Source organism: Coptis chinensis, chromosome 5 (genome assembly GCF_015680905.1).
Source record: "Coptis chinensis isolate HL-2020 chromosome 5, ASM1568090v1, whole genome shotgun sequence".
Taxonomy (NCBI): domain Eukaryota; kingdom Viridiplantae; phylum Streptophyta; class Magnoliopsida; order Ranunculales; family Ranunculaceae; genus Coptis; species Coptis chinensis.
Genome location: NC_141460.1, coordinates 85562756 through 85586933, shown reverse-complemented (window position 1 = coordinate 85586933; position 24178 = coordinate 85562756). Strand labels below are relative to the sequence as shown.

Genomic DNA, 24178 nt, shown 5'->3' with positions numbered 1-24178 from the left:
ACTGCTATACTGTCTTCCTCAAAAAACATATTTCGTGCAGTTCAGCCAGTATTTAGAGAAACTGGTTGAGTACTTGAGTTATTAGCTTAGCATATTTGACGTTAATTCCATGTGTTAATTATTCAAGTTATTCTGGCTTGATTCACTCATTTTTCCATTTTGCAGGGGATCAATGGGTTATGGGTGTTAGGTGTCTAAGTGCCGTCCTCGTTGTAAAACTCCTTAATAATTTAAACAGTCTAGCTCAATATGATCCATCTAATGCACTGATCAGGGCTGTGGGTATCCTTTCAAATATTCAGAGTTTGAGTTTTACGTAAAATCCGTGAGATTGTTTGAGGCCTTCACCACTAGGGAGTATGGGCCAGTTCCTCCAGTCCTTTTTCTGTGTTGGTATTCTATATTACCGACACAAGTCAGACTTGATAGATATTACAAAAGGTTAGTGAGCACCATGCCGAATCTCTATAGCATTCCCTTCTTTTACACTAGTTGATGGCTATATGTCAGGGATGTGTTCATAAACATCCTATTCGCAACATCTCATCATAGTCCAGTTTGAGTTGAAGTAATTGCGAAACTTGGCGATAGTGAGACTGAGAGGACGAAGTATGTAGACAAAGAGAAGAACTGGAAATGAAAGGACGAGCGAGACAAGATATGGAAGAAGTTGCTGCTGCTTGTTTGTGAATAAGGGTTCAAGCAAAAGCAGCCATAGCCATGCATGGATACCTAAAGCCTAGCTGAGCCTGAGAGACAAAATGAGGAATTTGGGATTTTAAAAAAGGATGGTTATATGAAATTTACCTTATAATGACTCCAAAGTTACTCCACTCCGAAAAGTGGACTTACAAGATGAATTGATGGCTAATTTTTGAGGAGATATATATCACATGATGGAGAACACCCTTACAAAAAAATTAGCTCAATTGAATATGTTTACTTTTGTCAAAAGTTGTTATGAAGTTAAAAACATTTGGGCCATTGGATAATTTCATAACATTCTAAACAATTTCTGACAAGGTTGTTTTTGTGAGGATGATCTCGATTGTATGGAGAATATCTCCACCAAAAATCAGCTTCTAATTCATTGTATTTAGTGGTGGAGTAATGTTGGAATCACTTTAAGTAGAGTTCATATAACCAACCCTTTAGAAAATCTGTGTACAAATCTGCATGGACTGGATATTTCGACTTGTATTGACGGAGTGGAAGTTTGATACGCAGTGGAAGCAAAGGCCAGCAAAATGTTGTGATTAAAAATTGGTTACACAGGACAAATTTAATCCGAAATTAGCTCCATGTAAGCGATTGCAAATAACATGGAAATGTATTGAAAGGAAACTATTTATTACACCGAGAGAACCGCATAGAAGTTAAATATCTTGGTCACATCAGCAGAAAGAGAATTGGCTGCATCTCATTCAAGAGCCAGAAAGAAAAGAGAAAAATATTTTGTTAATGGAGAGTAAGGTAAGTAAAACCTGGCTCATTAAAGGTTATCTCGTTAGGATTCTCATTTGGAGCATAAATGTTTTTATCCATAAATAGCTAAACACGATTGCACATTTGGATGAAACCACTGCACTTGGAAACCATGACAATAGACCTAAACAAGACAATGTGTGGCCAGCCATCACAATAAGCATGGATCTTTTCATTTGTTTAGTAATGGTGTTTCCATTACATTCGGCCGTTTCCACTGCTGCTAGAACTTTGCCCTTTTGCATTGCGTGATGATTTTGGCACACCATTAAATGATCTCTTCTTCTTGTGAGTCTTCCATGGCACGATATTTTTATTCCAACCACTATTGCTAACACCTTCATATTCGTCAGCGTTGTACTTTATGGATATGGACCTGATCCTTTTTGGAGACCGCCCCAAGGAATCTTCATTTCCTCTGTTGCTCACCATTGACCCACTGGCATTCCTTGATTCTGATACCTGTACTTCTCCGAGAACGTCTCTGGTTAATTCATTGGCTTCTGCAGGAAGATGTTCTCTCCTCTTGCTTTTAGCAGGTGTATATATTGACAAGTCTTCTCCATTTTCCACAGCCATCAACCACTGCTTCTCACTCATGGTGTCAGCATAAGACACATCTTTTCTCTTTCGCTTTCCTGTGACACTACCATCTGCATTCAAATCCTTGTCCAACTCTTCTTTGGAAGGATACACCCAATCAGGTACCTCATGTTCCTCAATTAGCCTTGATTGATAGTTCTCTTTTCGCCGTCTCTCCTCATCCATTTTCTCAAAGAGCCAGTACTCCTCCTCTGATCGGGCTGCAAGGCGGTTGATTTCTCTCTCACTTGGCACATCAGTTCCAAGTGATTTTGTACCTCTACGCATTATCTCCTGCAACATCTGTTGTCTTTCATTTCCTGCAGAAAATAGATCAAGTTTCGTATCACTAACTGAGTTCATACTGTTAAGCAAAAATTCTTCGACTTGCGGAAGCATACAATTGTAATTGATATATAAGGACCAAGTATCGGGTATGCTCTAGAGATCCAAGACACCACATTCCAAACCATTAGACAGCTAGAGATGCATCCATAGGACAATCTCTTGAGTCTTGGTAGAGACTGATAAAACAAACGGATTACTGTACCACCTGTAACCATTTTAGGTTGAATAAACTATACTTGAGTTTGGAACTTCTTGACATGTCTAAAACTCGAGATTTGGACATGGATCCCAAGATACTTCCAAGAATCCATGTTGTTATGCACCATTCATGTTATTATGCCAACCCCAAATCTCTGCATGCTCATGGAGCATACAGAGAGCTGAGGTTACATAGAGGATTAGAGGGAGGATGGGACAATCTCCTCAACATGGACATTACCTAATAACACACATCTTGTTCTGAAACTTCTCAAGACATTAATGTGAAGTCCAAGTTAAAAAGAATGGAATGATCTGAATTTTTGTACGATTCTATTCATGCCTTCATGGTGAAAAGAACATATTCACCATGAATCCATTAGTCATCAAATGTTTAGTACGCACACAAAAAAAAGTGTTAATCAACAGAAAGCACAATACATAGGAATCACGTAGGCATACCATTAGCATATCGCCATATTCTAGACACCTGTATTTGATAATTATATGATTTGAAGGGATTACAAAACACAGTGCTCAAGTTTTTCAATTACTTCTTTACTATTATCAATTCACAGGTAGTGAGAGATAAGAAAGCAACAAACCTGTGGAAGTGTTATTGAACAATCCTGCCTGGATGACTTTGGCATCAATGCCCATTTTCTGCTTTGCACGTTCCAGTATTTCCTCTTCAATTGATCCAACACTAACCAGCACAAAAACACGCACTTCCTTCGTCTGACCAATACGATGAGCACGGTCCTCTGCCTGTTGGTCCATCTGGGGGTTCCAATCACTATCAAAGATTATCACAGTATCTGCAGTTTGCAAGTTCAGACCAAGGCCTCCAGCTCGGGTGCTTAAACAGAACATGAAGAAAGGTGAATCCGGTGCATTGAACTGCTTGACTAACATTCCTCTTTCTTCTGTCTTAGTTGAGCCATCAAGTCTAAGAAACTTGTAATCGTTCAGTTGAAGATAAACTTCAAGAATGTCCATAAGACGCGTCATTTGTGAGAAAAGCAAAACTCTATGACCTGCTCTTCGGAGTTTTGGAAGCAAGCGATCAAGCAGCTCAAACTTCCCTGATGCTCTGACGACCTCCTCCTTCTGCCAAATGTTATAATCTCGCAAGAAAAGGTAAGGATGGTTACAGCATTTCCGGAGCTGCATTGTTAGATTTTGGAGACCCCTAGACTTCCCAGATTCTGTACGTGAGAAGTAACAGATATCATATTAACAAATGAATTAGACTGAGACTCCTGAGAGAATAGAGTATTATTGAACAATAAAGAGGATGTGATAAAGTATAATGAAGAATATGTGACAAAAAGACGAGACACCATACAATAGATGGAGATTAACAATCTCGTAGATACCAATGAAAAAGACGAGATAAGAAATACTAGTGAAGTCAATACACTTTTTTCTGCAGTCAATATCTGGCATGGCATTTAACAGTGAAAAGGAAAGAAAAACTCAAGATGAACCCTACCAAGCATTCTGAAGTCTGAACGTTTTCTACTCATCCTACCTGTTGACGGGTGACATTCAACTCTATACCCCTCAAGGAGAGAGAGTATATTGAAAATGAGATTGGTCAAGCAGAGTTCCAGATATGAGGAACTTAGATTCTTGGTTTTCAGCTCTAAGGAGTCCTACACATGTTTTCAAATGGTTCTGGTTCTTGATGAGGATGAAATCATGAATGTAAACAAAAAAAAAGGGGGTTGTATTGGGACCAACAGTGTACATGCACAAGTGTTTGGGTAATGAGGATAGTTAGTGCAGGGAGAGTATAGAGAATCAGTGATGTCTCCATGAACTTGCAAACGAGGATAATAAACTTTTTATAATAGTGGGAACCAGAAAAATTAACATACTTGAATCCATGCCAACTCTCCCCTCCTCTGTGACTTGATGATAATAAACTTTCTGCCATGCTGATAGATCACATTTCAGTATGACCTGTTTTTTCCCAGGAAGAAACTTCTCCACCTCATCTTTCTTTCTCCTTAGTATAAATGGCCTTATAACCTGAGAATAAAATAATAAGCTATGAATACCAATTGCATATATGAATCTTATTACAATGACAAGGTGCCAACACTCACTTGATGCAAACGGCGAATAACCAGTAACTGTTCTTCATCAGTAAGAGAGACATCGCCTCTATCTGCAAATGGTGCATTGAACCATTCCTCGAAATTTTCCACTGAATTGAAGATGGAAGGCAAGAGAAAATTAAGCAGGGACCACAATTCCTGCAAACTATTCTGTATTGGTGTACCAGTTAACAAAAGTCTCCGTCTAATACGATAGCTGCACCAATGGAGACAATAAGTTAAAAGATGACTTAAATTTTCTTTTCATTTAATACTTCAAAATGTGTGTATCTAGGGTACCCAGACACTTAAAAATGTATGTATATCATGTCGAATACTTTGTGATTTTAGTGTAAATGACATCAATCTTGTATATCCAGGTAACCTATCTGTTTGAGGACAATAAAGGGACTTGATTGGAAAGGTTAAAAAAGTACAAGAGATTAATCTATTACAAATGGCTGCGGGGGGTATTGTTAAAACTATAAGTTGCTTTTCCTTGAGAATTTGTAGTTTTTACATTAGTATGTAATTTTGACTTGTTGCTTCAAACGAGCAAATTATAATTCACTAAGATAGTAGCTGAATTTGACATCAACAGGTCCACTTATGGGGAGTTGGGAATAAATTTACAGATATTAAACAAACAATGTAAGAGAGAGGCGTAAGAATGTACGTAGAAGGGACTGCAAATGAAACATACGGTAGGTACATGTCACACACTCAACAACAGACTCAACATAGACTCTAAAATATTTTGTGGGGAGGAAAAAGAAAGTAACGGTTCAGAGTGGAGTGGAGAACATGAGTTAGACCATAGAAAGGCACAACAAGGCACACATATCTCATGCAATGAGCCTTTAAATAAATTATCATGGAAATAATATTTAATAGCAGTTTCCATTGATTAGTATTTAGCACAGACCACCAAGAAATCCACAACTTCTACAGAGACATTAGATGACAATATAATGAGCCAATGAGGTGAAACTGGAGATGACAGAGCACCGAGTAAAGCTGATACAGTAGCAAGCAATGCTAGCCAATCTGATCACACTAAGAAATATGATTCAATTGTCAAGTCTACATTGTATTATGTGCCGTACCTGGAGAAAATAGTTTGTGCAAGACCGCATTCGTGATTCTTTAATCTATGCCCTTCATCGACAATCATGTAGTGCCAATGAAATTTCTTTAAATATATTTTGTCTCGCATAATCATATCATAGTGGGTGATCATTACATTGAACCTCTCCTGCACTGGATACTCTTCCCTCATTGCCTTCCTTTGTTCTAAACGCCCATCGTAGAGTACGTAATGAATGCTGCATTCAGAAAAGTAACCTTTATAAAATTGATCTGGAAAAAATAAATCTTGTAAATCAGTGGGTTAAACTTAAACATAATGGAAAATCTTTCAGTACCTAGGAGCCCAGGCTGAGAACTCGTTAACCCAATTTGGCAGTACAGCCTTCGGAGCCACAATCAAGTATGGCCCAAGTACATTTTTTTTCTCCATCAGATATGCAATCAATGCTATGGTTTGAATTGTCTTCCCTAATCCCATCTCATCAGCTAAAATACCGTTTAGATGGTTGTTGAATAGAGAAAGCATCCACTGAAGTCCTTCCAACTGATAAGGTCTTAACTCTCCACCTTGAAGCATGGATGGTTGCTCGGTTACCTATAGAATTAAAAAGTCAGTTATCCGCCAGTCATATACTTGGAAAATCAATATCAGATGCTAAATGTGAGACCCCCATGTGGTGCTTATACTCCTCGTTGCAAAACCAAAAGAACCGCTCTTGGTTCTTCTTGGTTAGACAAGACCGGTATGCACAAACTTAATACTCTTGTAAAATAATGCACAAAATTAACGTCCTCTTGTGCTGAACTTAAAAGGGGCAATGAAAAAAGGGAACAAAAATAACTAAAGAAAATTCTCAATCAACCTTAACATTTCCACGTTTCTCATGCATTCTGCACATGGTAACCATACAAAAAATTTACTTATCTGATAACACTGCCCTTTAAATCTACCAACGTTTCTTAGTTGTGCTCAAACCTTAATGAAGGTGTAACAACCCCCTTCCCCCCACAAACAACAAACACACATGCACAAAAAATATAAGTGTGTGTGTGTGTGTGTGTGGAGGGATAGAGCCACTCCCGAGCCTCCCAAAACGTACAAAGCAAAAAATGGGGTGCCTCAAAAGACCAAACATTGTAGGTTACCTGGATATGGCAATTTGTAACCTTGGGCTGGGGACTGTATTTCATTTTGTTTCTGTTTAATTAGTTAAAGTATAAAAAGATAAATCAAAATGAAGCCATTAATCAAAACAAAAAGTTGTACAAGTACATGAAAGGTTTCGACAGTTCCCAAATCTATCACTAGCCTCTTGTTAGCAGGCAAATCTAAGCCCATAAGGATACTTATTAAACATAAAAAGTAGGAAACCTACAAAAGTAGAGGTAACAGTATTGAGACTATACCTCTTCCTTTTTCGAATGAACAACAGAATTATATTGTCGCTGGCCTTCAAGTAGATCACTTGTCTTGACGTGAAACTCAGAATCTATATCATCTATATCTATATCAGGCTCTTGAAGTGTATCATCTGGGCCTCCATTCTTGGGAGGAGACTCAGGCAACTGGGAAGGGTTTTCTGGTCCCAACCCTTTTAAAACTTTAATGTCAGCGGAATGTTCTGCGTCTTTTTGCTTTTTAACAGCAGCACCCAAACGAGTAAGAAGATCATTTGTTTTCTCAAGGAGCATTGTTAATCTCTCATTCTTGCTCTCCTCCACCATTTTCATGTAAGCTTCTTGATCATCAGCTTTCAATGCTTGAAACCTCAATTTCTCTGCCCGTGTAGCGCGTTGTCTCTGCCTTCCATGCCATGACTGTCAATATAAGAGAAGACACATAAGATAGCCATTTTATTAACTTCTTTGCTAAAAATAACATCAATATTAAAAATAAAATAACAACAGGAATACCATTGATGACTGTAATAATGGTTGTAACCAAGCATGAACATTTCTTTTATACAGACAAATGCATACATATATGAACAACTACCTGGCATGAGTATGAATATGTTCTTTGGACTTATTGGCATGGGATTCTGATAGACAATCCTATAATATTTTACTTTGTTCTTCTTAAATACTTCCAAGAAAAAAAAATACTGTATAATCGCTGAGCTGTTCACTACGGTGGAGCATAAATGGATTTCTACTATCTCTCATAAAATGACCTTCTTTAGAGATTCAGTAGGTTAACAAAATTAATACAAGATACTAACAATTATCACGGGCAGCTATCAAAAAACAATTGGAAGGTGGAGGGGCAGTGGGGGTGGTGGGGTTCTCATAGTCCATTTTCACCAATCCTCCACCTGCATTGACGACATATATACCCCCAATATATACCATGTGAAAACCTTAGAAGCCAGGAGAAAAGACAAAACTGTCTAAAACAGATGAACAGAAATGTCATACCTGGACACCATCATTCCTCTGCTTCCGGCGTTTCAAAGAAGCTTGTCCTTGCACTTGAAACTCACGAGCAATATTAAGAATATCTGCGAAAAATTTCTTTTTTACGGTCTCAATACGATTCTTCTCCTCCTCTTCTAACCTTGATAGTCTCTGCAGCAAGAGAAAATCAAAAGATTAGCAGTATACTGAATAATCCAATCACCATAAACTAAAGCAGCACCTATATTTTCTGTATTCATACTTAGGGATACTATGGGGGAACCAATTTATCTGTTGCCCAGCAGAAGAGTCCCTCTAGTACAGATGTTAACCTCATGCCAGGATTGGAACCATCAAGAAATAATTTGTTTTGAAGCTTCCGTCACATTTTTGCCATTCAAAAATGTGAAAGATCATTAAAGACGTTATTTTAACCTAAAAACTCTGGGTTTAACAAAACTTGAGGGTGCCATGTACAAAGCTATGTAAAACCAATATTTCTTTTATTTTTTTTTCATTTTAAGAAACTAAGGAATAATTATAAAATACCTCTGTGTCCCTTTTCTTGCGCTGGCGATCATCACCTTCCATAGCAAAAGCATCTCCCATTCCATAGAGGACAGAGGGGCGACGCAATCGCATCATTCCCCAGTCAAACAATTGCTTGTCAGGATATGCACATTTCTCATGTAGCCAATACTCTGAGCTCACATCAACCCTGACCTTGCTTTGCAACTCCGCCAGCTGTAAAAAATAACAAAAATCCCCGCCTACCGAGTCAGAGCCTCCAGTTCTCCCTCCATTTTATTAAAAGCATAATATGTATAATATATATAACCAAAAACTACAATGTTTCACCGATGAACAATGAAACAAGATAATAAAACAGGATACTAAAGAGCTAAGAAAGTTAGAAATATCCGACAAACATGCACTCTGTCTATGCTAGTTTGTAAGCAAACCCATTGCTCATAGATGTTTGATATTTCCTTTTTCTTTTTCTTTGTTTGTTCAGTAGTGTTTGATATTTTACAAATAAAGAAGATATAATACGCAGTCAATTGCTTGCAATAAGTGTGGAGGGGAAAATGTGAAAGAACAAAGTAGCATTGTCACATTGTGAATGATGAAATGCACTTCCAGATTTTTATTTTTATTTGCCGTTCTTTCTTATTCTGGAACATTGTAATATTGTGAATGATGAAATGCACTTACAGATTTTTATTTTTATTTGCCGTTCTTTCTTATTCTGGAACATTGTAACATTGTGAGTGATAACATATGGACATGTGTTTAGCAAAAAGCAAATGGTTATTTTTGGTTGACTAATGGGTGTTTCAGTCAGTCAGATAACAGGGGAAAGGTCACTGCTCTATGACAGGATACTTGTTTGATGCAATGTGTAACATAACACCCTTTGACCAGAAACTCCGATCAGAAACTAAATCATATTCATAATTTGATACACCAAAAAACACTGCAGGTTGAAGGACGCTCTTAATAGATTAGTTAGATCAGAACCCTATAGTGTCTAATACAATGATATGATGCAAAACTTGCGAAACAAGATCAAAATGCCTCTTATTCTGCTCCAACCACATAAACATACAGTAAGGCAAAGTGATAATGCTGTACAATCTCTTCTTACCGCATAAATCAGCCCAAAAGGAGGCCAAACAGCAAGGATACCAAACATATACAATGGATATAAAAACCCTAAAAATGTTGACTAAAAGAAAGTAGTGCCGAGTGGAAGGAGAAGGATAAAACTACTTGATAAAAAAATCAAGAGTTTCGTGTGCAGTGTTGTAAGATATCTCGAAGTCAAGCCCCGTCCATTAGCTAAGAGAGAGGATCAAATTTAAGTCTCAAACAGCAGTATAAAGAACAATGTGGCTCTATGCAACTTGGTCCATAAGCTCAACATTTTGCTTCAGTTGAACATCAATAACCCCAGACTAAGAGTTAACGATAAAAAAGTGATATAATCAGCCCTACCTTACTCACAAACTTCCATCTCATGATCAAGTAAAACTATATCATATATGGGAATAAAATTACTTATTAATGTTATTATGCTGTTATAAGCACCATAAACTTACCTTAAGTCCATAAAGCTCGAGCAAGCACTTCATCTGCAAATCTTCACCTCTACTCGGAGGCAACTCTGTTTCAAAGTTATGTGTAAGTTAGTCATTAACATAGAATACATACATTAATGGCTGCAAAGATGACAAAGCTCAGTCTGGAGAGAAGAAATATTGTTTTTGTCTTTCCTTCTTACTTGCGCCTTTTCAAAGGATATTTGGGATATTTTTTTTCTCATTGTTCCTTAAACCTTGGAGGGGCCTTTCTAACATCAAGGAAACGCTACGTAGTAAACTCATATTAATACCGCTTTCTAACAACACATCACGGATCCCAAAGCACCTCTCTAGAGAACTTGTGGTAGGAGAGGAAGGCAAGGATCTTTGAGCAACTAGAAAAATACATTCACAAGGTAGTGGAAGAAATCAAAGAGGAGTCACATGATTGGGCGTGTGCTAACCCATGTTTCAAAGGGGTGACCTACAAAGACTTTTATTCGTAATTGGGATACCCTTGTACTATAAAAGGGCTTGTAACCAGGTAGAGGGGATCTTCTTGGACATTATGCTACGTAGCCTATTACTTGTAACGCCATAATTTTATCACAGTAATGAACTGAATTTTACCAATCAAACATATATAGTACAATACTAAAGGTATTAAATCAAAAGAATTACCTTCAAGCTCGTTTAAACGATGCTGAATTTGGCTCTGTACACGGATTTCTTTAATAGCTTTCAATCCCAATCCTGACATAAGCTTAGGCCGTTGGTTCTGTAGAGCATCTTCAAATTCCGTCATTATATCTTCCATTTTTGTACTTCCAGCAGTATTCTGCACAATCAAAATATGTTATTCCAATTTAATTGATTACATAAAGTATAAAGTTACACACTTGCACCAATATAAAGTAATTATAACACAAATTGACAACAAATTCCACAAAATTGAACCAAACCTACATCAAAATCAAAACTTTAACAGCCCCCAGAGCAATAAACAGTAGAAAAAACAAGTTCCACATACCAAAGTGTCCTCAGAGTGAAGAATTGGAGGATGGGCAACAAAAACATCAGCATGGTAGATAGAAGAGATAGTGTGAAAGATATGAGATGGGAGAGGGAGGTTTCTAGAGATGAGATTAAGGGCGTAGATTAGAGTCTTGGTTTTCTCAACATGGTTGATGGACGGTTCAGATTTAATATTCTTGTTGTTAAGCTCTGTTGTTGCAGCCATCATCATGGCGGGAAATAATAATAATGAAATATTTAGTAACCGATATATATATATATAAACAGAACGGGTCTTGTTTTTTTTTTTCTTTTAAGTTGGATCGGTCGCTCAACTCGGTCTTTCTGAATTGCCTGTCGCCTCTTTTTTTTTTTTTTTGTTTTTTTTTGCGAAGGAGAATAGTTGTGAAATTACGGGTGCTGTCCTTATATAGGTTTTAGATTTGACTGGATTTGTTTTAAGTTGGTGAATTGACGAATGTGTCCTTTTTTTTGGTGTAATGTATTTATTTTTGCATGCCTATAATTGAACTTTGGGATGTAGAATTTAGGAAACACGGGGATCTATCTATATTGGAAATGTTTTTTTTATCAAAAAAACACAATGACACATATGTTGTAATTTGTATTGATGCTCATGCTAGTCTTATTTGTTCACTGTCATGAAAGATTGGAAGTACTCACTTTCAATACATACATATTTTTACATGTGGAAAGAAGTACATGATAACACCAGGGCGGAACTAGGATTTCATGGTGGGGGAGTATGTTACCTATGTATAGTGGTCAAATAGTATAAACTAATCAAGAATCTATAGTATATTTGATCAATTTATTTTCTTAAAAAAATATGCTGTCGAGTTACTTTATTTTCTTATTTCATTACAATTTATGATTGAAACTTTTATCTATCTAACAAAAACATAAAAGAAATACAATTTTCATTTTCACAAAAACATAATAATAATTTTGTTTTGGTTTCAACCACAACAAAAACAAAATTTATTTTTATTGTTACTCACTTCCTCGCCCTCCTTTATCGAAACAAATCACATTAGATAAATATTACCATTAGATTAGTATTACATATTCAATTTCCTCTAATATCTCATTATGTAAAAACAATTGTGATATCTCAAGTATGTTATCAAAGCCATTGAGTCTGAAATAGGGTGTGTATGATAGTATGAAACTTATTTTATATACTCTACTGCATTGAACTTGCATGATGAAGAAAGGAAATGATGATAATGTGCAATGCAATACCATTTGCCTTTTTTAATATCTCGTATGAAATTGCACGACATTTGAACGGACTCGAGATTTTGAACCATGTGTGGGACCAAGTCATGAGATTGGAACGTTGGTAGTTAGTTATAAACACTTTAAAAACTCTTTGTTTACAGGCTCCTGAAAACTAGCCGTTACTCTCACTCTCACTCTCTAATGGCAGCAGTTTCATCACCATCTTCACTTACAAAGGTACTACTGTACTTCTCAAACTACTTTAACTACTAGCTTTATATTGCCTTTGCTGAATTACTATACTACAGGACAACAACAGTATGTCTACTTCTCCAGTTTTCAGTCCCACTTCAGAGAAACAGTATTGGAGTGATCTTCGTAATCGTGTCGATACTCTTCTTGATCTACAAGCTCCATCTGTGAGAATATTTCTGTAACTTCAGTTTTTATATATAATTTTGTTTGGTGGTTTGAGTAATGGGGATGTTTTGTTTTGTGGGTTTTTATAGGAGAATGGAGGATTGGGGAAGAGGAAAAGGTTGAGGAAAGAAGATTGCTTGCTTTTGCTTAGAGGGTTTGATTCGATTTCGTCTTCTTTGTCTCATCTTACAAGCAATTTAGACACTGCAATGCATGTAAGCTATAGCTTCTTCTATATTTTTTTCATCTCTTTGTGAAATGGTGTTCTGCTTTTTATTGATTGTATATTTAGTCTGAAATTTAGTTACTAAAATACCAACAATTTTGCGGTATGTTGACATAATGAATGACCTGGTCTTAGGCTTAAGAAGTTTTAAATTATGTGAGAAAGTTTATCTAATGTTAAATATCTTTTGAATGAAAGTTGATTAAGCTAAAAGTTTTGAGATGACTTATGCCGCCCCCAGATATTCTATAATAAGGCTAATGTAAACGCGTAGAGGAAAAAGGACTCGAAAAACAAGCTGATCTTCTATAGAGATTATAGCTTCTGCAATATTGTCCATTACTAGTACTTGATAGGAACATGTGTGAATTGCTGTTGTTCACTTATCAGTTGTCACTCCCCTGGAAATTACTTAGTTGAAATGTTATAAAAGATGATTGACATTGGGAATGAATGGAGAAATGTGATTCTTTCTGCCAGACAGACTTGATCAAGGAGTTGAGGCTCTCTTAGTCTTTGATGCTTTAATTGGGTTTATTGGATTGAGTTAGTTGTTATTTGGAATTTATTACAAAAAAGTGTTTTGGCTTTCCATTCAAAGTGTTGAGACTGAAAGAAAATATGTCAATGTGAAACTTGACATCTTATAAGTTTCAAATTTCATTTGTGTAACCCTTCCCTTTTGATGAATCTCCTTGTTTTAGCAATAGATATAAAGTGTGAATTTGACTATGCACTTAACATTATAACATATATATTAGAAGAGATGATGTTTAAAGACTTACAATTAAAAAAAATATTATTTGCGACTCTGAATGGCAGGGAGCAAGAGAACTAGCAAAACCTTCACTGACTGAAGCATTGCATTGTGACCAAGAGAAGACAGCAAGTGATGAAGTAGAAAACAAAAGAGGGGTGAAGAGGAAAACAAATCTGCATGAATCTTCCAATGATCAGGAGGATCATGAAGAGAAGGAAAAGGAACAAAGCCTCGAGAGTGGGAAGCTGAAGAAAGCAAAAAATGTTAGTTTCCACTTTTCTCTGACACTTCACTGCTAAGAGTTAGAGGTGTATCTGAATATTGATTATCTTTCAATGTCCTGCAGCTTGCAATTTCCATGGCGACTAAAGCAGCTACATTAGCAAGAGAGCTGAGATCAATGAAATCAAATTTTAGCTTTATGCAAGAGAGATGCTCTATGCTTGAGGAAGAGAACAGGAGGCTCAAGGAGGGATATGGGAAAGGGATGCGACCTGAAGAAGATGATCTAGTAATTTCCTCCTTCACCCGACTTTCTCTTCTTGTGCTAAATTTATGTTAGTACTTAGTAATGAAACCAGATACATCCTTATGCCACAACCTAAAAATGGTTATGAATATGCCTTCGACTAACACCAGTGGTTAGTGTTTAAAAAACAATCTTATGTGATCCCCCTTTCATTACTTGAAACTCATAATTTAAATGCATTGACACTTTCTTAGGTGAGACTTCAATTGGAGGCATTGCTCGCTGAGAAGTCCAGACTAGCAAATGAGAATGCAAACCTGACTAGAGAAAACGAATGCCTTCATCAACTTGTGGAGTACCACCAAGTCACCTCCCAAGATCTTTCACCATCTTATGAGCAAGTTATAAACGGAATGTGCTTAGATTTTTCTTCACCACCACCAAGTATCGCTGAAGAGGCTAATGCTGAAGGCGACTCTGGTGACTTTGAAGCTCCTCAGACACCCCGGACTGACACTCATGGGATCTCTACTTCACTTGATGGATGGTTAGGTGAAGAGAAAAAGGACATAGAATGATAGAAGATAGTCAAATATTATTAAAGCCCATTTATCTACTGTTGTATCATTTTCTGGATATTGAGTTGAATTTCCATTGATATTTTTTTTGTAAAGTGTGAATTTTATTATTATGTGTGTAATTGTGATTTATGTCAGATTAAATATAAAGTGATATCTTATTCGTCTCTTTAGCGAAGTTGCCATGACCATCTAAAAAAAAAAAAAAAAAAAAGTTGCCATGGATCCTTGGAAATAGCTCTACTCGTCTTGAAGCATGATAAAATGCTAAGCTATCAGCTGTATTATAATTTTTTTCTACTCATTGGATGCAGAAAATGCAAAGAACCATCTCATAGGGATACAATGAACTCTAAGGGATCGTGGATCATCATATAACATATGAAACACAAAAATGCCCTACAAGGGACCAATGGAGAAACATCACTTGGTGTTTTTCATACAGGAACCACCACTTGAAGAGCCTCTAGTATCTTATCGTCAGTCTCAAACTTGATTGGCTTCTTATCTCTACCAATTTTGACATACTCCACAAACCGCTCCTTTAAGTCTTCTGGAAGATTTGTGCTGCTGCTCCACCCAAGTATTTCCTTGGCAGTTCTTGGTTCTGCATAAAAGTGCTGCAAAACACAGATGCTGCACATCAGTATCCTTAATGGAATGCTAAGAGCTGATAGATGTTTGGAATCCTGTAAAAACTCTAAGTTACTTTGGTTTGAGGTCAAGATTCAATCCAAATAAAATATATGTTCAAACTTCTTTCTTTACTGTTTTTAGTCCAAATGCTGTTATTTGATAGCCATGGATAAGTTAACCAAAATGATAATTACCCTACATGATTTATATTATCCTGCATATGGCTCATATATTGTTGCAGTAACCAGATTTCCTTTACAGTTTATAGTTAAGTGAATAAAATAAAATACCATATTACGGAAAGGAAATGCTTTCTTCGCATCAACCCCAACATCCTTCGGATTGTAATGAACAATTTTGACTGAGCGCCCTGCAGCTTGAGCACAGAGTTTGGCCATTCCATCCAAAGTCACAGCACGATCACTTACACAGTTGAAAATCTTGCCGCTTGCAGCAGTTGGATCTTCAACTGATGAAGTGAGCATAGACGATAAGTCCCTAACATGAGAGATGTTGGTGAGTTGCATCCCTGAGCCCGGAATTGGAACAGGTCGGTCACGAACAATACCTGTACATGGTAGATCTCAGTTAGATAAGAACCTGTTGGAAATATAACTGATATATTTCAGAATTTGAACGAATATAATGACACAAATGATTGGCTTCAGGTATTTTGAGTTCTTATAAACAATTATTACACCCACAATTAGAACTAAACATAACAAAGATACAGATAAGAATTTTACTTACGATCAAAGAACCACTCCTCACAATCCTTGTTGTTTCCCGATCCAATCATGTACTGGGGACGGAATACTGCCCAACTACTGAAAACATCTGCAATGTATTTCTCCACAGCAACATGACTGGCGTCAGCTTTTACGGCGTCCTGCAAATTTTAGCATTGGGATGCAAAATGAGGCTAGATGAACCCAGATTATTTAGCTCGGTAACAGAGAATGTAGGAGTCCTAGTGGTGACACATTATTTATGGTAAGGAGACCAGCATACTGTGCCTGTGAGATGGAATGTAAAAACATTGGCTTTACGCATGAGCCGGCCTTTGGGCATACACAAAACATACACTATGAAGCCTTGATTTTGCTTGTTGGTTGAATAAGATGTGATTGTTTTAAAGAGAAACTATGTCCTCACTCTTCTCAGACTGGTGCTAAACTGTTAATGGTATACTCAGTTTACAACTTAGTTTCAAACACATTTTATAGATTTTGGTGGCAGTAAAATATAAGGTGACGAAACATGCAGATTCAACTTAAAAATCATGTGTGTCAGACAATAAGGACTAATTCAATTTTGTACATACACAAAATTTGACAATTTGTTTAAGACCTACTAAGTAAATTAGCAAATCATGAAGTTGTTGCATACTGACACATGAGAATTCGACAAAACAGAACAAAAGCATACAGCATACCCCTTCAACATGAGGTGGCTCATCGGTTTGCTTGTAGATCCCAGCACTACTAATGTACAAAAATTGTTTGACGCCAGCACTCTTTGCCCAGTCCACCACAGGTCTGCTTGTTAAGGTTTTCATATAAGGTCAATACAACCAAACTGCATTAAAGTATGAGAAGCCAGAACACAGCAGCTTATACACGAAAAATGTACTGTTTTTTATTTGTTTTTTCATTCCAATAATAATAACAAAAACAGTAATGGTGAATTTGGAGACAGAAAACAAACCTCACAGTATCCAAATCTTTGCCATTGTTATCCAACACAACATCGAATGCCACCCCGCCAACAACCTTCCCGACATCTGCAGGGTTTCCCCACACTGTCTCGCCACCACTACTCACAATTTCCTAAAAAATTTCAAACCTCCAAACAGAAATCAACAAACTAATAATTTGCATAACAAGAAAATACAAATGCCCAAATAGAGATATAAGGAATGGGAAGAACAATAACTGAGAATCGATTAAATGGAGGCTTTTTCATCTTGTCTGAACTCTCTTCACCAACAGTCAACACAGTAACTTCATGACCAGAACTCAAAAGCTCTTTAGCAAAGTAAAACCCAATAACAGCATGCCCACCACTGTTAGTATTAATAATAAGTACTTTCTTCTTCTCTGCACTTGCACTCACAGTGAAAGAAGAAAGAGAAGAGTGTCTAGAGATTTTTGAGTCGAGAAGAAAAGACGATGAGACAGAAAAAGAAGATGAAAGGAAAGAAGAGTAGTTGGAGCAAGAGTAAGACGTAAAGATAGAAGAGGAAAGAGAGAGACGTGGATGAGATGATATAGGTGAAGAAGGAAGTGTGAAGGTTGGTGAAGAGAAGAGAAATGAGGATGTAGCTGAAGCCATGAGAATGCACACAAATTTGATCCAAGATAATGATCAAGTTGATATATGGAGTGGTCTTAAATTTCCCGGGTGATTTAAATTTACTTTGCAAGTTAACTGTTAAAGCTATTTTTTCTTCCCATTCTCTCCCTTATTGCACTTGGTGCATAGGAGTGAAGGACCATGAATCTATAACTGGTGACAGATATTACTTCCCTGCTAGACATTGGTTTTCGATCAATAATTCTACACGGACACAGAAAATTTACACATTCATCCCACACATGATATATGACATGTATCATCTTCTTACACAATGATACATGATTTGTAGCACGATGATACAAGACATGTATCATCTGCCACATCACTGTGTCGGATAAATGTGTAAATTTTCTGTGTTAGTGTGGAAGCACTCTTTTTCAACTGGGTATGTTCGACAGATGAAGCTATGGATCGTTGGTGTTTCAGTCGTTTTTGTTGGTTTAGTACGATTAGACTTGCAAAAGCTGTATTGGTTGTGAATAAAATGCCAAATGCTCCCGAGATAAGCTATTGTTATTTTAGCAAATTGAACCGGAAATAATAGAACACGTTTAGTTTATTGCCCCAGAACTCGGTCTTGAGGAAACTAGTAATTGTTACATAAAAGATAAACACCTTCAGTTCATCAGTAACTGTTGTAGTACCGTACCTGAATCTGTTAGATTACATTACTCCTGCAAATGACAGTTCGCAAAATGTTTACCAAGACAATGTGCCTTGAATTTGAGCACAAGTTGTGCGTAAATAAAATCAAATTGACCTTGCTCACAAGAACAATTGTTTGGATGATATGCATTCTACTAGCAGAATGGTAATCTTACAAATATCTTTCCAAACCTCTATATGCTAATTAACAGGACAATTTGCATGCCATTTGCATATCAATAATAATAATGATTAGAGGCTGCTTTTAAAAGTCTAGATAGTGTATTTATTTAATCACTTAAACATACATCACTAGGTTCCTGTTTTCTCCTAAAGCCAGACAAACTACCGGAAATTAACATTCTTTGAGATCAACTTTTAACACACTAAAAAAAGTAGACAGCCAAGATAATAGTAACAAGTCACTGGAGCAGACGAGCTTCTTCGCATTCTAAAGAAAGATACCATCAAGTCATCAACCATGGAAGAGAGTATTTCTTTCTTCTACTCTTCCGCAACCACCTCCTTCATTTTATCTTTACTGACCTTTGTCTTTGCTGCAGCAGGATCACATCCACAAACGGCATTTGCACCATTAAAATTTGCCATAAATTCAGCTGTCTTCGCAAGGCTAGAGATGAGGTACGTGTCCTTTAACTTCTCGATCACGTCAGAGAAAAGTACCTGGACTTTCTCTTGCTGTGAACAGTAAAAAAGAATGAGATACACATGCGCGCGCACACACACACAAAAAATAGCTCTCTTATTTTAATAATCAATCCATTGTTTAGCTAAACATGTAAAACGAGCCCAATAAAGTATTATAATTATAATCAATTGATGCCATGTCAAAAAAATTATCAGTTGGCGAGTCTCACCTAAATAAGGTCTACCTTGAGAAACAAACTTAGTGATCAATACAACAATATATCAATTAGAAATTTGCATTTCCTTTTTCTTTTCTTTTTTAGTAGGAAGAGAACAGAACTATAATTTTCTAGGGCTGACAGTTTTCAAGATGAGAACCATCAATAAGATTGTACTACATAATAGTATGAGTTAGCATGCAAGTCAACCAAATATGGTAAAATGCTTTCAGAAATGAATGCCTTAAGCTATGGTAGCAGTGTTTGATCAGTTTTCTAGCATGAAAGATACTCGGGATCAACAGATTTTGTGATTTCACCTTGTTAGCCATGGTAGCAGTGTTTGATCAATTTTCTAACATGAAAGTTACTCGGGATTTACAGATTTTGTGATTTCACCTTGTTAGCCATGGTAGCAGTGTTTGATCAATTTTCTAACATGAAAGATACTCGGGATTTACAGATTTTGTGATTTCACCTTGTTCATTCATTAAGAACTGTGATGGACATGCGCTTCAACCATCAATGAATCCTAAAGAGAATGTTACGACGAAGAATCGGTAGGAACAAAGACTTCCAAAACTAAGTAGCTACCTATAGCAAGTGTCATAGGAAGGAACTGTGAAATATTGACAGAAGACACTGAAGGAGTATGTGTAAGATATTGAAGAAATTTGTGAATACATCAGTGGCAGAACCACTCAAGTCACGAGATTGAAGAAAGATACTCAGCATAAAGAACTGACATTTGCAAATTCGAGTTTGAACACACAAGTTTTACTAAACTTTTTCTGTAAAAGAAACACTTGAAATTTGATCTATGTAATTTGAAGTGAATTGAAAGAAATGAAGAAATTGAACCACAGAAAACAAATTGAGTTGTCCTCTCCATACTGCCTTGCCACAGTGCCATTCTGGTTATTTTTTAACAACTTGCTATTTAGAAAAACCCTAATCGTAAATCCCTCGAACGAACACAAAAGAAAAACTAGGAATAGATGTGAAACACTTGCTGGTGAAGCTTGAAGAAAGACATTCATGGAAGATATAATGCAATGTAGAGCATCAGTTTTGACACCATGAAGTCATGAACAAACACAAAAGAATGAAATGAAATGCTTCTATTTGGTTCTAGTTTTGACTGCAATGACCTCAGTTTATAGAGGTGAGATTAGTTTGTTGCAGAATTCTGAGCTGGAATACATTAGTTTACAATGACTTCTAAATACTTCTAATCATTTAGTGTTATATAATAAAGAAATCAAACTATAAAACTGATGCTGAGCTGGTTGTTGACTCGCATGCTGACTTGTTTACATAAGAGTATAAAACCCTGTAATATCATGAACAATACTCTGATAGGGATCTGTGATTCTTAACTCTAATGCAGAAAAGAAAAAAGAACACAGGATTAAGAGCATACTCCTTCAAGCTTGCCAAGAGAAACTTCCAACTTCCTTCTTAGCTCCAGATTTTCTTTAGTCAGTTGATCAATCTGATCATCACAACAACTAAGACATATTACTATCACGATAAAAAAGAACAAAAACAAGAAATAAAGGTGTCTATTAAAAGGTTGAGTAGATGATGACCTTCCTTTGGGATTCCATATACTTGTTTGTCATGTCTGATTCAGAGTTAAACATGCATGAGTTTTGTGTAAAGGACCTCTTTCTTCCCTGTACGATTCAATTAAGACAGTTGAAAGAGCAACAAAAATAGCTTAATAGTACTTATTCAAGCAAAAGGAATAAGTTGACATCTTTGATACCTTGGATAAGAACTCTTTTAGGGTTTTTTGCTGCTCATCCAAAATTAGCATGATAATCTCAATTTTCTCTTCCAAGGTGCTACCAGTTGCTTCCTCAGGTTTTGTCTCTTCAGAAAAATCTGGGTGTTCTGCTTCTTTACTTTCACTAGCCTCTACAATTACGGGCTCCAAATCTCGACATTGTGAGACTACCTTACCCACTGAACCTGAACTTCGGATACGTTGAGATCGTCGGGGGTTTGCTTTTGCCTTAACTTTCGAGTTCAACTTGAGTTTTTTCGTGGAAGGATTAGAGTATTGAGACTAACAAAACATATGAATATGATTACTTAATCCCACAGCAAAGGAAAATCTAAAATTTAGTTTCCATTACTAAGTACCATGACTCTGATTGTGATCACCATGTTAAACATACAAAGTGTTCGGCTTCTAATAAAACAATTCTTAACACCCTAGGGGATCATATCTTTGTAGAGTGTAGGTCCATGGGATAGCCTTGCATCCTGTGGTAATATTGGGTAGCCAAACAAGCTAGTTTAGGCTAACAGAAACCATCCATCCTTTGAAATCACATGCCTTCACAATGTTTACATTTTAGCTTACAGCTTTCCACTAGAGGTACTTTTGAAGCAGAACATAGGAAACGGCCCATCCTCTAAAGTAGAAGCTTTAAAGCAAGGCACTTGATAATGTTTTCTTCATAATGACTAACACATACAGTGAAAACAAGCTAAGGTAGCAAAAATGTCCAAAGGTAGAAATTTTACTCAGGCAGTTGATAATTTTTAACCTGATTTCTTTCAACTACGCCATTTCTTGTTGGGAAATTTTTAAACATGCAATAAATTTACTCTTAAAAGTATAATCTTTTAACCAAAAGTGAAAACTTAAAAACAGAATACCGAGGAATGAAAAATGCAGAACAAAGTATAGAAATTTATCGATGCCAAAATATGTGAGAAACAAAGACTTGCAACAGATGCAGTAGCTACTTCAACCTCACACCATACACACACAAATACACAAACTTTGAACAGAAAACAAAAGAATCACAAAATACCACAAGTCATACCTGATCCAAAGTCTTTTCAGCACGAGTTGCACTTGCACTGCCTCGGGGTCTACCCATTTTCTCTACACCTTGAGAAACAGTTTACTCACTTTCACAACAAAGTAGACAAAGAAGAAACTTCACAAACAGAACAGAAGACACAATGGTTCCCTTCCCAGCTTGCCTTCACTTATAGTCACTTTCACTCTACGCCAAATGACAAGGCATTTTCCCACTTCTCTCTCCCAACTTTTCATGCAGTTTTGGTGAGTGAGCTCTCCTTCCAAAGCAGTTTACTTTTTATAAGTATGAATGTTAAAAGGACCATTTACTCGTGTGAACTAACTTTTACCTACCCACAGTTTTTCGTTTGACCATGCCAATGACATAATTGAGTATCAATGTGAAGGACATTCAAGATACGAACGAGTTTGAGTTATTTCCGCCCTTCTCAATATTTTTTACAAACTTAAAATACGGTTTGTCTAGGGTGCCACTCTTAGAGTGCCACCCTTATCTCACTCTTCATTTCAGCCGTCCGATCGAGCCCTCTAGATCTTCAGATCTAATTCACCCAATTTACCGATATTTACCGATATTTCGATATTTCATCATCTTCTCTAAAAAAAAAAAAAAAAAAAAACCATCTTCACCAAAGAGTTCAAACCGATCTAAACAAAAAAAACCGAAATTAAATTTTCTCTCTCTCTCGGCTTTCGGCTCTCGGCTTCTTCTTCTCATCATTTGGCAATTAGGTTTCTTCACTTGGTTTCTTCTTCTCTGACAGGTATCATTTGGCACTTCAACTATAGTCCACATTTGGTTATGGTGCTTGCCTATTAATAATGCTTTAATTGACACTTGGATTGTCATTATACCATAAAACCTTGAATTTTGATTTAATTTAGGTTGCTATGATTATAGTTATGATTAATACCCTCGTTTAAAGGCGGCGACAATTTGGTGGACTCGTTCGTGATACATCGAGTTCGGTGAACTCATCGTATTCTTCATGCCGTGATACGTCAGGAGTTTTGAACTCGCCGAGTTCGGTGAACTCTATCGAGTTTTGAACTCTTCGAGTTTTGAACTCTGTCGAGTTCGTTGAAGTAGCATATTCGGTAAACTCGTCGAGTTGGTGAACTCGTCAAAGTTTTGAACTTCAGTCGTGATAGGCCGAGTTTCGTCGTATTCTTCATCGCCCGAGTTTTGAACTCTGTCGAGTTCGTGAACTCGTGTCATGTTCGAAGTTGGTGAACTCGTCGTATTCTTCATGCCGATTACGCCGAGTTTTGAACTCGCCGAGTTCGTGAATCAGATCTCGCCGAGTTTTGAACTCTGTCGTATTCTTCATGCCGTGATCGTGGGAGTTCGGTGAACTCTGTCGTATTCTTCATGCCGTATTCTATCGAGTTTTGAACTCGCCGAGTTCGGTGAACTCTGTCGTATTCTTCATGATTACGTGAGTTTTGAACTCGTGGAGTTCGATGAACTCTATCGAGTTTTGAACTCTTTTCGAGTTTTGAACTCGTCGAGTTCGTTGAAGTAGCATATTCGGTGAACTTCTGTCGAGTTTTGAACTCTGTCGATTCGCCGCCGAGTTCAAAACTCTTCGAGTTCGGTGAACTCGTCGTATTCTTCATGCCGTGATTCGCCGAGTTTTGAACTCGTCGAGTTCGATGAACTCTATCGAGTTTTGAACTCTTTTCGAGTTTTGAACTCTGTCGAGTTCGTTGAAGTAGCATATTCGGTAACTCCGTGGGAGTTGAGGTGAACTCTGTCAAAGTTTTTTGAACTCTGTCGTATTCTTCATGCGCCGTATTCTCGTCCGAGTTTTGAACTCTGAGGAGT

The 24178-nt window shown here is 36.9% G+C and overlaps 4 protein-coding genes across 5 annotated transcripts; 1 reads left to right on the top strand and 3 right to left on the bottom strand.

Annotated features, from left to right (window-relative positions):
- Positions 1-1489: 1489 nt before the first annotated feature.
- LOC147499588 (putative ATP-dependent DNA helicase CHR12) lies at positions 1490-11703 on the bottom strand. Its single transcript, XM_086561347.1, has 12 exons — positions 11319-11703; positions 10970-11126; positions 10307-10371; positions 8754-8948; positions 8226-8375; positions 7215-7625; positions 6143-6402; positions 5825-6043; positions 4728-4935; positions 4497-4650; positions 3219-3821; positions 1490-2387 (listed from the first exon to the last, which is right to left on the bottom strand). Exons 1-12 carry the CDS (start codon positions 11532-11534, stop codon positions 1684-1686), a joined length of 3342 nt encoding a protein of 1113 aa, XP_086417473.1. The 5' UTR covers positions 11535-11703; the 3' UTR covers positions 1490-1683.
- A 1010-nt stretch (positions 11704-12713) lies between these two features.
- LOC147499587 (uncharacterized) lies at positions 12714-15168 on the top strand. Its single transcript, XM_086561346.1, has 6 exons — positions 12714-12784; positions 12856-12966; positions 13057-13182; positions 14016-14216; positions 14300-14464; positions 14677-15168. Exons 1-6 carry the CDS (start codon positions 12749-12751, stop codon positions 14998-15000), a joined length of 963 nt encoding a protein of 320 aa, XP_086417472.1. The 5' UTR covers positions 12714-12748; the 3' UTR covers positions 15001-15168.
- A 94-nt stretch (positions 15169-15262) lies between these two features.
- On the bottom strand, positions 15263-18004 carry CSP41A (chloroplast stem-loop binding protein of 41 kDa). The gene is made up of 6 exons (XM_086561345.1): positions 17572-18004; positions 17344-17465; positions 17072-17174; positions 16387-16525; positions 15927-16204; positions 15263-15620 (listed from the first exon to the last, which is right to left on the bottom strand). The coding sequence occupies exons 1-6, from the start codon at positions 17968-17970 to the stop codon at positions 15438-15440; spliced, it is 1224 nt and encodes a 407-aa protein (XP_086417471.1). The 5' UTR covers positions 17971-18004; the 3' UTR covers positions 15263-15437.
- An 898-nt stretch (positions 18005-18902) lies between these two features.
- Positions 18903-22798, bottom strand: LOC147499585 (uncharacterized). Of its 2 annotated transcripts, none has more exons than XM_086561343.1 (5): positions 22349-22798; positions 21277-21579; positions 21098-21184; positions 20929-21000; positions 18903-19338 (listed from the first exon to the last, which is right to left on the bottom strand). In XM_086561343.1, the coding sequence occupies exons 1-5, from the start codon at positions 22403-22405 to the stop codon at positions 19144-19146; spliced, it is 714 nt and encodes a 237-aa protein (XP_086417469.1). In that variant the 5' UTR covers positions 22406-22798; the 3' UTR covers positions 18903-19143. The 2 variants fall into 2 exon arrangements, with proteins under 2 accessions (XP_086417469.1, XP_086417470.1); XM_086561344.1 differs by having other exon boundaries at positions 21277-21543; positions 22349-22599.
- Positions 22799-24178: the final 1380 nt, after the last annotated feature.

Excerpts from the sequence above, each read along its gene's own strand:
- LOC147499588 (XM_086561347.1), bottom strand. The coding sequence starts at position 11,534 with ATGATGATGGCTGCAACAACAGAGCTTAACAACAAGAATATTAAATCT. Across the intron at positions 8,376-8,753 it reads GCAAGAAAAGGGACACAGAG|AGACTATCAAGGTTAGAAGA; the intron begins GTATTTTATAAT and ends CTCTTGCTGCAG. Across the intron at positions 7,626-8,225 it reads AGAGGAATGATGGTGTCCAG|TCATGGCATGGAAGGCAGAG; the intron begins GTATGACATTTC and ends TTATATTGACAG.
- LOC147499587 (XM_086561346.1), top strand. The coding sequence starts at position 12,749 with ATGGCAGCAGTTTCATCACCATCTTCACTTACAAAG. Across the intron at positions 12,967-13,056 it reads TTGATCTACAAGCTCCATCT|GAGAATGGAGGATTGGGGAA; the intron begins GTGAGAATATTT and ends GGGTTTTTATAG. Across the intron at positions 13,183-14,015 it reads ATTTAGACACTGCAATGCAT|GGAGCAAGAGAACTAGCAAA; the intron begins GTAAGCTATAGC and ends TCTGAATGGCAG.
- CSP41A (XM_086561345.1), bottom strand. The coding sequence starts at position 17,970 with ATGGCTTCAGCTACATCCTCATTTCTCTTCTCTTCACCAACCTTCACA. Across the intron at positions 17,466-17,571 it reads CTCCATTTAATCGATTCTCA|GAAATTGTGAGTAGTGGTGG; the intron begins GTTATTGTTCTT and ends GAAATTTTTTAG. Across the intron at positions 15,621-15,926 it reads CATTTCCTTTCCGTAATATG|CACTTTTATGCAGAACCAAG; the intron begins GTATTTTATTTT and ends TGTGTTTTGCAG.
- LOC147499585 (XM_086561343.1), bottom strand. The coding sequence starts at position 22,405 with ATGGGTAGACCCCGAGGCAGTGCAAGTGCAACTCGTGCTGAAAAGACT. Across the intron at positions 21,001-21,097 it reads ATATGGAATCCCAAAGGAAG|ATTGATCAACTGACTAAAGA; the intron begins GTCATCATCTAC and ends TGTGATGATCAG. Across the intron at positions 19,339-20,928 it reads CTCTTGGCAAGCTTGAAGGA|CAAGAGAAAGTCCAGGTACT; the intron begins GTATGCTCTTAA and ends TACTGTTCACAG.